The 16,575-nt window shown below is 31.5% G+C and overlaps 1 protein-coding gene across 2 annotated transcripts in view; it reads left to right on the forward strand.

Annotated features, from left to right (window-relative positions):
* Positions 1-16,575, forward strand: part of LOC140445120 (atrial natriuretic peptide-converting enzyme-like) — a 154,313-nt gene that overhangs the window by 109,353 nt on the left and 28,385 nt on the right. For both annotated transcript variants that reach the window (XM_072536951.1, XM_072536952.1), the window contains one exon: positions 6,201-6,423. In XM_072536951.1, the coding sequence (XP_072393052.1) occupies positions 6,201-6,423 (223 nt within the window). The remainder of the gene's footprint in view (positions 1-6,200; positions 6,424-16,575) is intronic.

The following is a 16,575-nucleotide window of genomic DNA, read 5'->3' on the forward strand; positions in this document are numbered from 1 at the left end:
AATGTATTTCGGCTCAACTCCACTCTAGGTGGTTGGCCAACAAAAGGTTGTCAAATAATTATATTATAAGAATCCAATACTTCAGCGGGCTGCTGGATTCTGAATTCATTCAAGAACAAGTCAAAACTCCACCCAAATAGGTTGCCTAGAATCACTGTGAAAACTAGACTACAAAAGCAGTTATTATGCTGTCAAACCACTTATCGCTTCCTTATAGTCCAAGAGATAGAGCCGAAATTTTGAACTGATCAGTAATATGACATTTCTCTATTGGAATATATTCATTGTAACTGGGTTAAGACTTTGCCTTACAGGCGGACGCCCCTCGTGGTACAGGGGGTTGCTATACAGGGATGAAGTTGTAATTTTTTTCAGAAAAATTAACGATCGATAATATGGCTGAAAATTAGCCCAGAGTAAGATCTTGGTATAACCAGACGAAATCCCAAAGGGCGGACGCGAGAGTGGATACATAAGGGGTGGCGGACAGGGGTGAAATTGCAATTTTTTGGGGAAAAATTAACGATAAGTAATATGTCCGCCATTTTCATGGCTCATTATTTAGCCCCTAAAAACTCTAAATCCAAAAGGGCGGACAGCTGGGTTGGTACAGAGAGCCATAAAACGGGGTCAAATGTACCACTTGCCTGCGCATTTTAGGTCTCGGTAACAATTTTCAAACTAATTTTATTATGATATTTTTATACCGATTGATTTGAAAATTTGTATGCTCACTTCTGTTACTATTCTGAGAAGCGTCAAGTAGAGTTTTCCTCAAAATTTTCCAAAAAAATTTCCGTAAATGAAAATTTTCGTAATTTTTTGAGGTAAAATCGAATGTATAGAATCCTTTCAATTATCTGTAAGTTATACAATGATTTTTTTCCAAAAATTTTCAAACGATTTTTCCGATAAGAAAAAAAAATAAGAAAAACTTTTCTAAAACATTTGATAAAACTCTACGTCATCGTCTGAATCTTTTATAGAATATTTTGTAGTTTTAACTACATATTTACTTTACAAATCACATTTTTTTCTTAAATATAAATATTTTACGAATTAATTTTTAATTGAATAAATGTTTGATATTTGATATTTTATTAAATTAAAGTAATTTTATAATGTTAACTATTAAATATTTTTGGTATAACAAATAGTAATTATACTTATTTTTTTATTACAATAAAAAGGTTTTTAAATTTATATTGCATAAATAATGGTTGTTCAGATATAAGAAAAATTTGATTTATTATTACATTAATAATCAAATACAAAATATATTATTTCTATTTATCAATAGGTAAAATTCAATTTGTAGAATTCCTTTAACATTTTACAAATAATTATTAATAAAAATCAATTTAATAGTGGAATTATCAATTTTTTAAGTTTTGAAATTTACTTTGTACTTTGTACTTTTTTAACTTTCAAATTGATTGAATTTTTTTTTTCATTAGTTAATTATAATTTTACAAATTCTGTTTGGACATTAATTTTGCATCATTATTTTAAAATATTAAAATAATAATGATGCGCGTTCCATTTGGATCAGTAATTCTAGACGCATGCGCTAAATGTAATAAGTATCAAGATGCTTTTATCCAACTTGGTGAAACTGACTTCGATTGTAATGAAGTTTTTGAAACCTTAGAAACTTTCATATGGAACTTATGGAACAGGACTGACGAGAACAATTCCAAAAAGAAAAGTAAACGATGTCAGATTTTCACTATTTAACCGGCAGTATAAGTTGCATGATATGAACGAGCCTTTTTAAAAAAAACTAAAAAATTTCGATGCTTCAAGCTTACCACCATGTCAAGATGAATTACACCAACATCTACAGCGAGCCCATTATATTTTAAATATTTGGACAAATGCTCATAAAAAAGTACCAACAGAATTGATTGTTGAAGAACATGGTTGGGAGTTTGAAGATGAAACATATAAATTCAAATGGTTTAGTGGACCTCAGATGCCAGAATCAATTCGAGAAGTGGTGATTGAAAATGAAGCAGATAATGAATGTGATATTATTGAAAGTGAAAGTGACGAAGATGATGAAAGTGATGACATCAGTGAGAGTGAGAAAAATGACGAAATTTTTAAAGTTTTTCTAATTTTTTTTTATCGGAAAAATCGTTTGAAAATTTTTGGAAAAATTCATGGTATAACTGACAGAAAATCGAAAGGATTCTACAAATTAGATTTTACCTCAAAAAATTACGAAAATTTTCATTTACGGAAATGTTTTTGGAAAATTTTGAGGAAAACTCTACTTGACGCTTTTCAGAATAGTAACAGAAGTGAGCATACAAATTTTCAATTTAATCAGTATAAAAATATCATAATAAAATCAGTTTGAAAATTGTTACCGAGACCTGAAATGCGCAGGCAAGTGGTACATTTGACCCCGTTTTATGGCTCTCTGTACCAACCCAGCTGTCCGCTCTTTTGGATTTAGAGTTTTTAGGGGCTAAATAATGAGCCATGAAAATGGCGGACATATTACTTATCGTTAATTTTTCCCCAAAAAATTGCAATTTCATCCCTGTCCGCCACCCCTTATGTATCCGCTCTCGCGTCCGCCCTTTGGGATTTCGTCTAGTTATACCAAGATCTTACTCTGGGCAAATTTTCAGCCATATTATCGATCGTTAATTTTTCCGAAAAAAATTACAACTTCATAGCCACCCCCTGTACCACGAGGGGCGTCCGCCTGTAAGGCAAAGTCTTAACCCAGTTACAGTGAATATATTCCAATAGAGAAATGTCATATTACTGATCAGTTCAAAATTTCGGCTCTATCTCTCCGACTATTAGGTAAGCTCCTCTTTCGTTTAAAGGAGACAGATAGTTGAACGATATTTTATACAATGTCTATCACCGGGTATGGATTTATTTTTGTCCAAGTTTTATATTGGTCCACTATTTCAAATGCAGTTTAAACAGACATATATTAAATTGTATGTTCCGTTTTAAATTCGTTCAATCTGTATAAGACATGCAGTGTTTTATAACAGAAAGAAAAAACAATTGTTTAATTGTTTTTTCTTTCTGTTCTCTATGTATCAGTTTTTAGACATAATTTTAGACAAGCAACTATTTAGTATCAACAATGAATTTACTGTTTTTTGTATTTTATCTAAAGATAAATATATTTTTGCATACGTTACTTTTCGAATGAGGCAACTCCAAAATATAAGTTTTAAACGCGTCAACGCCTTTATCAGTCAATAACCATCGACCTTACCTTTTATTTTGAGAGACATGATTTGATGTCCAATCTTGGATTAAAGGATGAACTAATAACTCTATATTTCGAATGCTTTAAAAGTCACTTCTTTGAATTTGAATTGTCCTGATAAAGAATACTCTGTTCAAGTTAAAAGCTTTTCTTAATTTCCTCAATCTTGTGAAAATTTGTTAGATTTGGCTTATCTCTTACGACACAGATGGGCGATTTCAATTTAATTTTACGACTTAAATTATACGGTATTATCGACGAAATCTTTTTGATAGAAAAATCAATTTTTTGACATAAGAACCTTTTTTATATAAACTGCATGAACGTCGCACGGTAGCGATAAGCAGTAGATAGTAGGGATGGCGGTTTTTGACAAAATACCGGTTTTCGGTTATACCGGTTTTTTTTTTGCTTACGGTTTTACCTGGCGGTTATAACCGGCCAAAAAAAACCGGTTTTTCCAAAAACCGGTTTTCGGTTTTTTTAATCCAATAGTTACTAAGTTACATTTACAATGCACTTTAGTGGGCGATACTTCATTTAACTCGATATCAATATGATCAAAATTAGAACTATCGAAAGAACATCAATATCATAAATAAAACACAATTTTTAATAAAACCATTTTATTTTATTAATTATTATATTTATTTATTATTTTATTATTAATATATATTTAGTGATTATTATTAAATATAATATAGCGTAAGATTAATATATACATATTGCAATAATATACAATAAAAGAATATGAAGTAATATTTTAAGTAAAAAAGTATAGGTTAGAAGGTTACAAATAGGTTATCTTATATGAAATGGATTTAGCATTATGTTGGCCAGTATTTTTCATAAAGCCTATTAAGAAAAACTCGTTCATATAATATGTTGGTCGGTTAAGCGGCTTCTCTCATCTGACACAATATCATTCAATGATGACACAAGTCTCTCTGATGCCACCGAACTTCCGACCAACGACATGTATTTTTTTAGCTATAAAAGCCAAGCCTGGCATACAGGTTCTGTTCTGATCCCAGAATGAAAACGGATCACTTGGCAGCATAGGCCGCTCCAGATATATTCGTTCGCTGTCTTCATTTGAAAAAGAACTTTGAATCTGTGTGTCCTGAGAACTTAGACTGAAACCACTGTTCACCAACTCCAGATCGTGTGAAGACCAAAGAGGGTTTGATTTTAAACTCACTTTGGCTTCTTCATTCTGGAAGGAGCAGGAAGGAGAAAGTTTTCCGATTTCGGTAAGTTACGTCCTAACTTCCGAGCCTAAATTGGATGTGACTGTCTCCGCTATATACGGATTTAGATATAGTTTTTTGAACCTCGGGTACGTGATTGTAGCATGGCAAAGCAGTGGATTTCGTAAAAGCCTAGTGCCCCTCTCTTGAAGGCTAGTTATAAGCTTTTGGCATAACTTTTGAGCTGTACTAAGGTTTGGCTTGAGGTTTCTTAAAAATCTTTCGATAATAGACACAAGGGGGATAACAAGGCTAGCAGTAATGTACTGGGAACCCGAGATCTCCTTTGTGGCCTCATCGAAAGGCGATAAAATGCTTACAATTTCAGTGATTAGTTTTATATCTGAATCGGAAATCATCCTTGGTGCTTTTTTAATTAAGGGATCTGCCAATATTGCAGCTATATATGGGGACATTAGTGTAAATCTTTTAAGCATATGGTAGACAGAATTCCATCTGGTTGTAGCCAGATGCAGAGAGCAGTAAACCAAAATTATTATACTACTGCTCAACAGAGAGCGCTAAAATAATTCAGGTTCTATTGTCAATGAACATAATGAGAGTAGAATATAATATGCAATTATTGTATTCAATTAATGATGCAAATTTAATTTACCATTTAAATATATAATCCTCTAAAATACCCACCAATTTTCCTCTCCTCCCAAACCCAAAAAATTCCCCACCCCAACCATTTCAACTTATAAAAAATTTCCCAGACTCTTTCAAATGGGATTTAAAAAAAATAATATCAACATAAATATTTTACTTAAAAATAAATTGAATAATGCAATTCATCTTTTATTTTTACTACCATCAAAAAAAAATTATCATGTATTACTTTTAACACGTTTGTATATTTGTATAATAGGTACATTTTAACTCATTTAATACTTCCTGTATGTGTGTATCGTTTTGAAAACGTAGGGAAACCCTTGGAGATTCGTATTCGTAATCGGTAATTCGATATTTGTAGTCAGAACATTATTTTTGTTAATCAGAAACAACTAGAAACAACCATTCGCCCACTTTCAATGTCAAGAGTCAAGTGTGAAAAATCTATGATGTAAAAGATCACTTCTTATGTAAATATTATGATTACAAATACCTTTTCAACGAAATATTATAATAAAACTTAATTGTTTCTGGCTGATGAGAGTTTGCACTTTCAGTTTGCTTCTGTATTTATAAAATAAAATAAAATTTGAATTATGGTTTTGTTTGGAATAATTACTTGAAAATAATAATTATGATTGGGATCTAAAAAAAAAACCTAACCTAATCATAATCACCGTAAAAACCTAATAACCGGTTTTTACTTTAAAAATAAAAAACCGGTTATAACCGGGACAAAAAAACAACCGATAAAACCGGTTATTGCGAAGTAAAAAAACCGGTTTTCGGTTAAAACCGGTAGGTTTTTCCCATCCCTAGTAGATAGATAGAGATTATGCTTCAGAACCACAAGTTCAAGTTGGTTAATTTAATTAAATTGGAAGAAAATGAACACGATTTTAATTTCATGTTATGGTCGAGGTCATTTTTCAACTTTAAACAACGCAAAACGTTCTGAGCATATATTCATCATTAAACCAATTTGAGGCTGATATAAAATTTGACGTTGCTATATTAGTGTTGTCTGATATATTGTTGTAACAAATTATTTTACTTTTAATTCTCTATTAATGCCTTATATTCTTTAGGTGGACGCAGAATGCTACAGACATGCATACGACTTTATTTGTCAAGTTCTCCAACCTTCGTGTAAGAAAGGAACCAACGAAGATGAGATGATATTGCCTTGTAGGAGTTTCTGCAGAGACTTCATGACTGGATGCGGAAACCGACTTCAAGGCAAAATTAAAGAGTTTCTGGATTGTGCGAGGTTTCCAGAATTCGGTGATGGCGGTTGTTCTTCAAAACCAGGTAACTAGTTTAGGTTTTATTTTTTTAAAATAAAAATCTGTAAAATGTGTCAAGTTTACCGATGCATAACACTTTTAGTTTAAACAATTTTTGCGGCGTTTAATAAAAAGACAAATATTAACAGTCTTAAAACAAAATGAATGTTGTAGTGAGCCTTGTCGTTTAATTTAACATATTGATTATTCCAAATTCCAAAAATTAAAAAAAGAACACGACAACTAGTAAACACAGCTAAACGAGAAATGTGGGACAAAAAATGCAAAGAGATATACACATATATGGGAGGTAGAAAATGCTCAGAGACGTGGAAATTCCTGACAAAAGTTAAATCAAATGAAAAAAGAGAAACAAACATACAATTAATAACAACAGAGAACTGGATCCGACATTACGAAAATCTATTAACAGAAAACAGAGAGGAATATAGAGAAATGTCTCCAACTGAAATACACATACAGGGAGAAACGATAAACATCGATGAGAGGACTGTCATAAAAACGATACAACTACTAAAAAATGGTCGAGCTGCAGGTCCGGAGGGAATTTCAGCAGAACTAATCAAATGCGGTACTAACAAACTGTTTGAACGATTAACCTGGTGTATAAACCAATATCTAAACGGTGCACCAGTCCCGCATGAGTGGAAAGTATCCTTCATATCATCTATACATAAGAAGGGAAGTAAACTGGACTGCTCAAACTATCGAGGTATATCAGTAACCAGTACCTTAAGTCGCCTATATGGAAGGATACTTCGAGACATTATCGAACAAGAATATAAGGAACAAGAAGAAGAGGAACAATCTGGCTTTAGAGCGGGAAGGAGCTGCACCGATAATGTGTTTGTTTTGAAACAAATAATAGAAAAAAGATCAAGTACCAATCAAGAAACCCACCTTATGTTTATAGACCTTCAGAAGGCCTATGATACTGTACCCGCTAAAAAGCTATGGAAAGTTTTGCAGGAAACAAACATTAACCACACAGTAATTAACGCCCTTAAACAGCTTTATGAAGGATCAACGTCAGGAATAAAAATTGGAAATAGACTTTCAAAAAAATTTCCTGTAAACAAGGGACTCCGGCAGGGGTGTTGCATATCCCCCACATTGTTTAAAATCTACGTGGCGAAAGCACTGTATCAGTGGAAAAGAAAGTGCAGAGGAATGGGCATTGACCTGGGAGAAACTTGCCTATATACCCTACAGTTTGCAGACGATCAAGTCCTTATAGCCAACGATAAAGAAGACCTGACATATATGGCCAGAAAACTTCAGGAAGAATACAAGAAGTGGGGTTTAGAACTCAATACACAAAAAACAAAATATCTCCCAATAGGCGCAGAACTATCCAACATTCAGATGGACACAACCGAAATTGCATTCTGCACTGAATATACCTACCTAGGAATTGATTTCGACACCACAGGCACAGACAATAGGGAAATTAGAAAACGAATAACCGCCCGTAGAACAATTGGATGCCTTAACGGAGTTCTTTGGAGCTCAGAAATTGGTAAAAGACGAAAATACAATATATATGAATCTCTCATAAAAACCAGCTTAACCTATGGTACAGAGACATGGAGACTAACAGAAAGCAATAAAAGAAAACTCGAAGCAACAGAAATGGATGTATTTAGACGATCACTTTGAATACCTAGAGCAGACAGAATTAGAAACGATGAAATAAGAAATCGGATGGGGGTAGATGGATCACTGGCAACAGACATAGAAAGGAAACAACTTATATGGTATGGCCATGTTCAAAGAATGCCAGAAACAAGACTACCAAAAATCGCCATGAAATGGATACCACCAAATCGTAAGAAACGAGGAAGACCAAAAAGAACATGGAAGGAGGGAATAACAAAGGCAATGAGCTCCCGAGACTTGACCGAAGAACAATGGAATGATAGAAATTCGTGGAAATTAGGCATCGGACAACGACGCAAGACGTTTTGAAACTGATATATATATATATATATATATATATATATATATATATATATATATATATATATATATTATTCCAAATTTATATACATTGACATACTGGCAAAATGAACTTAAGTAAAATTTTGGTAAAACTAAAATGTTATGTTTTGTTTAAAAAAAAAAATATTAGAACGCCTGAAGAATATCTAGGTATTAATATAGAAAATAATACTAGTAGGGTATTTTTTTGTTTTTTATTTATTTGATTTATTTAAGTGAGGTGGGTAAATGTGTACCACCTGGTAAATTAACTGTCATTTTCTAAATCTTTAATATTTTTGTACCAAAATTTCAGATAATATTCTTGAAATGTTCTACTATATTGTACTAATGATATAAATAAATTTATGTTAAACAATTAAAAAAAACATTTAAAAACATGTTTAAAATATTGAAAATAAACCGTACCTCCCCTTAATTTTTTATTTTTTTAACAAAATCCACAATCGGCCCATTTTTTGCGCCCATTATTTCGTCTGTAACTTGAGAGATATGGCTCCTATAATAAAAAATTATGTAAGGTAATAGTTTTGTTTTTCAATTTTACATAATATTTGAATAGGTAGAAATTGAAAATTTAATGTTTATCGTTTAAAAAATAGCAATAATTGTGCCAAAAAATTGAGTTTTTCCTTTAAATTTTTTCGATCCCTTAAACATCAGCTTTCATATTCTGCATAGAAAAACTTTATAATACGACTGAAACGTGTACTCATTTGAAAACTGAGTTTTCAAATACAGTTTTAAAAATTGAAATCGATCAACTGCGATTTAATCTAATTGGTCGAAAATGTCTTCTGAATTCTCTTTTCTTTGACAGAGATAAAAAGAGACACGAAAAACATATTTAAAAAAGCATATTTGAAAGTATTACCCTCTACGTTGGATTTCTCGAAGATCAAAATTAGAGAGAATTCGAAATGAGCATATAAGAAATGAAGACTATTGCCTGTTTCTTCAAATTATTTCTTAACAAGGTTCTGAAACTGTTTTCGCGTGGCATTTCTAAGTTAAATATTGTGTTTATATGGGATAAGCTACAATTGATTGGAATGAAAAGTACATACATAAAGTATGTAAGACAGACTATCAGTCTGTCTTATATTATATGTCTATGGTTATACACTCTTTAACAAAGTTTTTAAATAATCTTTTTCGAAAACTGTACACTCATAAAATGTAATTTTCATAACAATCAATTGTAGCTTAATTCCATATAAACACAATAGGTATTTAAAATAATTTGTTATTTCTCTATAAGCAGAGATTTTGTATCGTGTTATGCGTGTGGAATATTGACTTCGTATAATATTAAAAGGAAAATATAAAATCAGGCTTGAAGCCATTTTCGTGTGGCATTTTAAAGTAATTACTTATTAAATGGGAATAAGCCACAATTAAAGGTTAAAGTAAGCTTATTGATGTTTCAATTCCACTTCGGAAATCGTTCTCAAAATACAGACATTAGTAAATTAAACAAATTTTGTTTTTTTGTTACTTCGTGAAAAATTCTTCTAATTATTTAATTTTATCTGACTCATTTATATTGACAATTCAGACATACATTATACATTTTAAAGTAGACGACTTTAAAATGATATTGCCAATATTGTTGAGTTGCGTTCCTGGGACGACTTTACTTGTAAGATAGTTCATTCGATCACATGAAATCAATTTTAACTTGAGAATATCCATCAGAAAAAAATCATAGCATTAATTCGTCTTTAAAAAGACAAACACATGCCATGGTGACAGTAAAATTCTCCTGTTAGTGATTCCATAGTAAATTATAAGAGAAAAACAAGGAAAAAAACCTTATAATACTATCCCAACATAGTAAGTATTTGGTCGTGCATTTAGTTTATCCTCAATAAACACCAATTCTGATTTTATATGTTTGTTATTTAAAAAACATAAATGATGTATCCTCTATATGTTACTGACTTACTAATACATACTGGTATTTTCCTTTTAATAACTTCCTCTTTTAACATGGGTAACCAGATCCTACTACGTTCTGCCGGGGAATTTGCGACACAATTGGTGTCATTTAGCATAATTAGAGCCGCTTCTTTGATTTTTCTCTTTTTACCATCCGTTTCTTTTACGACTATATTTCAATCATTCCATTGAACCCTATAATTTTTCACCAAGTAACAAAAAAAGAAAATTTGTTTAATTTACTAATGTAACCTTTAATTGTGGCTTATTCCCATTTAAATAATAATTGCTATAAAATCAGGCATTTTTCTTTATGTTTCTTAAATTAAGTGAAACTTATCATAAAAAATTCTGATTGCCATAGTGTTTTCACGTGTAAAATATTTGTTATCTTCGTAACATTTATTTCTACTTTCACCTGAAAATATTTTAATTAACCATTTTTAATCTCCTCGCTATTTTAGTAAGATTATTTTTAGTAAATTGAAATGTTTATTTAAACATAATTATACTTTCCCCGTTTTAGCTACTTGTAAATGTAATGCTAACTAATTGTTTTGACTTCTTTAAAATGCATAAAAAAGTAAAATAGATACACGGCATATTTAAAGAAAATGTTCAATTTTTATTACTTATACTCCGTTTGAAAATTATTGATAACACAGTTTTTATAACAGCTCATTTGCATTTTATATTGTATTATATTCGAAGGTTGTCATGGTGGTCATATTGTTTCTACTTTGGACAGTCATTTATAAAGGTTTTTTCTTTCTTCTTCCTTTTTATATATAGGCGTCTAAGGCCTGTTTCTTTTTCTATATTTTTCCCCCCTCTATCCATTAGTGCCATATTGGAATGGAAGACCATATTTTAAAGAGTACAGAAAAATCCGGAAATTAGCAATAGAAAGATTAGTATGGTTATAAATATTACTTATGCCCCAGTTTGGCGTAGAATAAAAAAACATAGACTGCATCCTTATTACATACAAGTACAGAAATTGGAGGATGGATATAATTTTCCTAGGATAAAAAAATTTAGTAGATGAATCTCACAAAACCCGCTAATATTAAATAGATGCCTGTTTACAGACGTCCCAATGTACTCGTGTCTTCAATTTAAGAAATTTTCATACCTGGGCAACCGAACATCCCTTTGTTACTAGACAGATAAATTCTCCGTTAACATAAGGTGCGGAGTGTTCCATAATAAATTAATTGGACCCTCATTACAGTCTCATCGTTAGAGACTTTCTAAATTATAAATTTTGGTAACAGCAGGATCAGCCGAAGCGGCCTCCATAACTAGTTTTCAAGATTCCTTTATTTTAATCCAGTAGATGATTATATCTAGAAGTGTATTCTCCCGAAATAAATACTCGTGAGTAACTTATGGAAAGAATACACGAAGCTGTCAGAAAAATAAAGAACAATCCAAATGTAATCCGAAAAATAGTACGTCGTTTGGGTTCTGAGTGTGATATATGAGATATGTCCACCGAATATTAAAAAAATATACAGATTGATTCTATAGTTATGGATTCAGAAAGAAATGAACAAAATTGATCAAACATTCTGTAACTCGGTTATAAAAACCTTTACGACTCAATAAAAAATGTGGTATATTTTGAACCGCCTCAGTAACCTCTATTCACCATTTAAGTATTTCCGTTTCCCAATGAAACACTCTGTATAGGTACTTACTACTTAAGTGCAGATCTTTTTATACCAAAACGCATATATAACGATTTGACTTTAGTTATTGATTTTCTGTACCTACTTCTTAATTTTTTTATCAATTTACTACTGTAGTAATGGGATTTAGTTTAGGATATAAGTCGTTAAAGATATTAAAAGTTTTTCAAGTTTCAAAGACATTTCAGTTTGCTATCGTATCCAAAATCACTAATATTTCGATACGCTCTTTTTCAGAAAACTGGTTAACCCATTTGATCCCACGACATTTTTTTTGTAATACAAGATTTTTTTGAATGTCCTTGTTGGATCTTGGTTAATTAGTAACAACAATTATTTGACGTAAAAAAATTAAATTTTTAGCAAAAAGTAGGTGTACTCATACGAGTACAATGAGTAAGGCTGATCGGGAGTCAAAAATATAAAACATTGAGTCAAAATGAAAATGTCATTTTCTTACAATATAGGTACATACTTGGCTATATCCTGTATTATAATCTAACTAGTATGAAATTGTACAAAACGATTACGTTCAATACACAGAGTAATTTCACACTTTATACAAGTCCAACGTACTCTTTGATGGCATAAGCGACATCAAAGTTGTTTGTCGTTTGCTGGAAGCGGTCATTTTCTTTGGAAAATGACCACTTCCATCCATTTTTAGACTAATTGGTACAGATCCTGCTAGTCGTTTTCTAGAATAAGTAGATTTCCCAAAACTTCTTAAATAATGACGTACTACATCTCGTTGAAAAGCCAAAAGATCCATTTCTTTATTTTTAGCAAATATTTGTAACCTCCAGGAGTTAACAAGAGCTAAGTTGAGCATGTAGGTAAAAATGGGCCACCACCATTTTTTACCTTGCATACTGACTCGGTAGTTATTGTATGATGAGAAAAGTTTTGGTTGAGGTACATCAATTTTTCGTTTGGCAGCAGCACACCAACGATTCACTTTTGAAAGTGGTTCAATACTATCGTAATTTGATGCCTTTGTGATCACATTGTTGTCGTTTCATTTTACAAAATGTAGTAGACTTGTTTTATCAAAGCGATATTCGAAATATCCACGATTCTTCTTTTTTCGTTACAGTGGAAGGTAACAAAGGACATTTTTTTATACGATTTTCTCTTACTGTGCCTGTTGCTCTAAAGCCCTTCTCTTTTAAAGTTTCCATCAAATTGTAACTATAATTGTCAAAAAATACTTCGTGGTCACTAGGCACATCAACGACATCAAGCATTTTTAGAACAACCTGTGATCCTAAAGTCAACGCTGCGACTTTTTATTTATCCACTGATGCTCCACAATATGTGTCAAAATTGTAGCAATAATCAATTAAAGAACTACAAAGCATCCAGTCCTTGTACCCAAATCTTACTGGTTTCCCCTTATGTTGAGATGAGTGATGCTCAAAATACTTTATCATCGCTTCATCAATTGATAAGTCTTTGTGAAATATGCCAAATTATTGAAATTTTTTATTTAGTTTGTTTGTGAGAGGCCTCACTTTATACATTCTGTCCCTTGTATCAATTTGCGAATTATCTACCAAATGTAGGTATTTTTTAATTTCTTGGAAACGGTTCCTTGAAATTACATTAGTCACAAGGGGAACCTGAAGGAAGATCCTCATCTAAACACCAATAGTTGCGCTCTCGTGGCAATCTATGGTATCCAGTAAAAAGTAAAATAGCCAGAAATACCTTTATCTCTGCCGTTACATGAAATTGATGATTAATATTTTGAGCGGCATATAAATTTGTCTGCTGTGTATATTTAATAATTTCATTCTCGAAAAATTTCTCAAATATTTCTATAGGAGATTTACCTTGGATTTGTTCTTTCATATTATCTAAACGACCCTCGTAACCTGTTGTAAATGTCATACTAATATCAGTAATTTCTTCCGTCCAGTCAGATTTCTTGGTTTTATTTTGACCCTTTAGTAAATTTTCTCTTCTAATGGCAAGAGGAAGATTGTCTTCTTCGTCGTTATCAGAATCATCACTCATGTAATGAACCTCTATTTCTCCGGGAACGTAATTCGGAAAGCTTTGAGTCTGAAGATCATCCTCATCTATGTCCTTATTGTCAATTTGATAGTCAGTCTCAGGAGGAATAACTAGAGGAATAAATAGATCTTTATGAGTGGAACTCGCTAGGTTATCTGAAGCTAAAACAAGAGTTCTATAACGTTTTCCATAAAACCCAATGGGACTAATAGGCTGCAATTCTTGAAAATCTATTCCAGTGCCTGAAATTGAACCTGAAACAATAAAAAAGCAAATAATCATTTTGATCTCATACAAACCCACTGTACTCAGATGAGTACAGATCTATTTTGTAACATAAAAACAACAATAATAAAAAAAATCTTATACTATAAATAATCATTACTAGTACTTACCCTTACAACAATGAAAGTTAAAAAAATGATAAATAGGAGTACCCCTTTTTTACCAGATGTGTAACTACTAGGCTATTTTTGCTGCTGTACTTAGACGAGTACAGTGGGACCAAATGGGTTAATTTTAACTTTCAATGAACTTTGATAAAAATAATACATGAAAAGGAAAAATTGACAAATTATTGCTGCAATGCAGCCATCGCAATGCATCCCTTTAAGATCGAGAAACATGTTAAATTGTTCATAGAAATTAGAAATGGTTATTTTTAGGAATAGACAGTGTTGAATAAAATATATTCATATATCTTAGGTTAAAATGTACAATGTGATCTATTTATATAAAATATTATTGAAAAGAAACAACCAAATCATAGACAGTTGACAGATATGTGGCTTAACAAATGCTTAACAAGCTGTATAGCACCGATGCTTCGAAGGATACGTAAAGCTGCCGCGCCGGTCCCGACTACATAAGTGTTCGTTAAGTCATGTTAGAGGTGCTTGCGCGACCTGGAAGCTCTAACACTGTAATCTTATGGCTAAAGATTATACTAGGTTTGTGTAATCTTTAGCCAGAAGACTACACGAACTTAACCTTCTTAGGGTTGAGAAATTGAAATACTTCGGGTCTAGCTTAAATTATAAATGAAAACGTAACGAAGAATACATGAAGATACAAGATACAATGGCTATAGAGCGTTTCACGTTAAGAAAATAACATTGCGGAGATAGGGCCATGTATTTCTTATGGACGATAGAAGCGCAGCGATGCCACGATGAACGAACACAAGCACGATTCAAGGTTGTATATAATTTGTATTTTCGTTTTCACAGACATGAATTATTAAATTAATGTTTTTTAACGTAATTGACCAAAAGTGCCCATTCGAAACAAGAGATGAAAAGTAGGGAAAATGATTTTAATTAAATAAATAGTATTTACAAAAGATTATTTTATTTTATCTTATTTTAATTATAGTAACGACAGTTTATTTGTTTTTCGGTAAGAATATCATATACCATGAATCATAGAAATCAGTAGAAAATATTGTTTAGTTAAATCATCCACTTTGCCGGCTATTAAAGGTTTAAAAGCAAATAAACGGACCGCTTGGAATGCATATATCTAATTACTAATTGCAACTTAAAATAATACGGTGTACGTATGTCAGCGATTTTATGTCGTTCTCTGAGACTACATAATGATAATAAGGCTTTGTGGTTCTTCAGTTGTTATTCTGACTTTACAGTTAAATGTTAATTGAAAATGGAAATTCGAAAAATATATCGACAATCTAGTAAACCGCATGCTTGAGAGTTTTGGCAACACTGATCTCCATAAGCCTAATGTTATTTTCTTAACGTGGAACGCTGTATAGAAATGATTTAACTAAATTCAATAACAATCTTCATCGACTCGAAACTTTTTTGAGTATAGGCGTCTTAAAACACCGGAAACCTGACCAGTCCTTACGACAAATTTAACTTCTTAATATCATTTTAATCAGCAAAATTAAAAACTGAAGAGGATAGAGTATAACATTAGGAGAAGAAGATTAATTTACGCAATTATTAGCTTCTTCTAATATAATAATTCTCATTGGCTTTGTTAACTACCGTCACTCATAAAATGAAGATGTTTAAAAATTTAAATAAAAAAAATAAAACTACTTTTTTCGTTGTTGAAATTAAATATCACTGAAGAAACCATATTAATGTTAACGTGTCAATATTTTGTATCGCAAAAACCACTGAGTTCTTCTATGTAATGTAAAGCAGTATGTCATAACCTTATTCCAATTTACATTAATTTCTTGCTTAGACTGAATGTAGTTCAGTTTCTGTTTACTACTGGTGTCTTGTGCGATATATATTATGAAGAAAGATAGTTACATATTTTTATAAAATGTCGCAGTTTACTACATAATGTTACAAAAACTGGAATTAATTATACATGTTGCAATTTACCGCAATATTGACAGTTGTTGTCTTGATTTAAAAACTTTTACAAGTTACTCAACCATGAGAAAAATGTTAAACATATTCATTTCTTAACGGCACTTAAAAATGTAGTTTGTTACTCTTAATTAATTATACAAAGATATG

The sequence above is a fragment of the Diabrotica undecimpunctata genome, chromosome 7 (genome assembly GCF_040954645.1).
Source record: "Diabrotica undecimpunctata isolate CICGRU chromosome 7, icDiaUnde3, whole genome shotgun sequence".
In the NCBI taxonomy this organism is placed as follows: domain Eukaryota; kingdom Metazoa; phylum Arthropoda; class Insecta; order Coleoptera; family Chrysomelidae; genus Diabrotica; species Diabrotica undecimpunctata.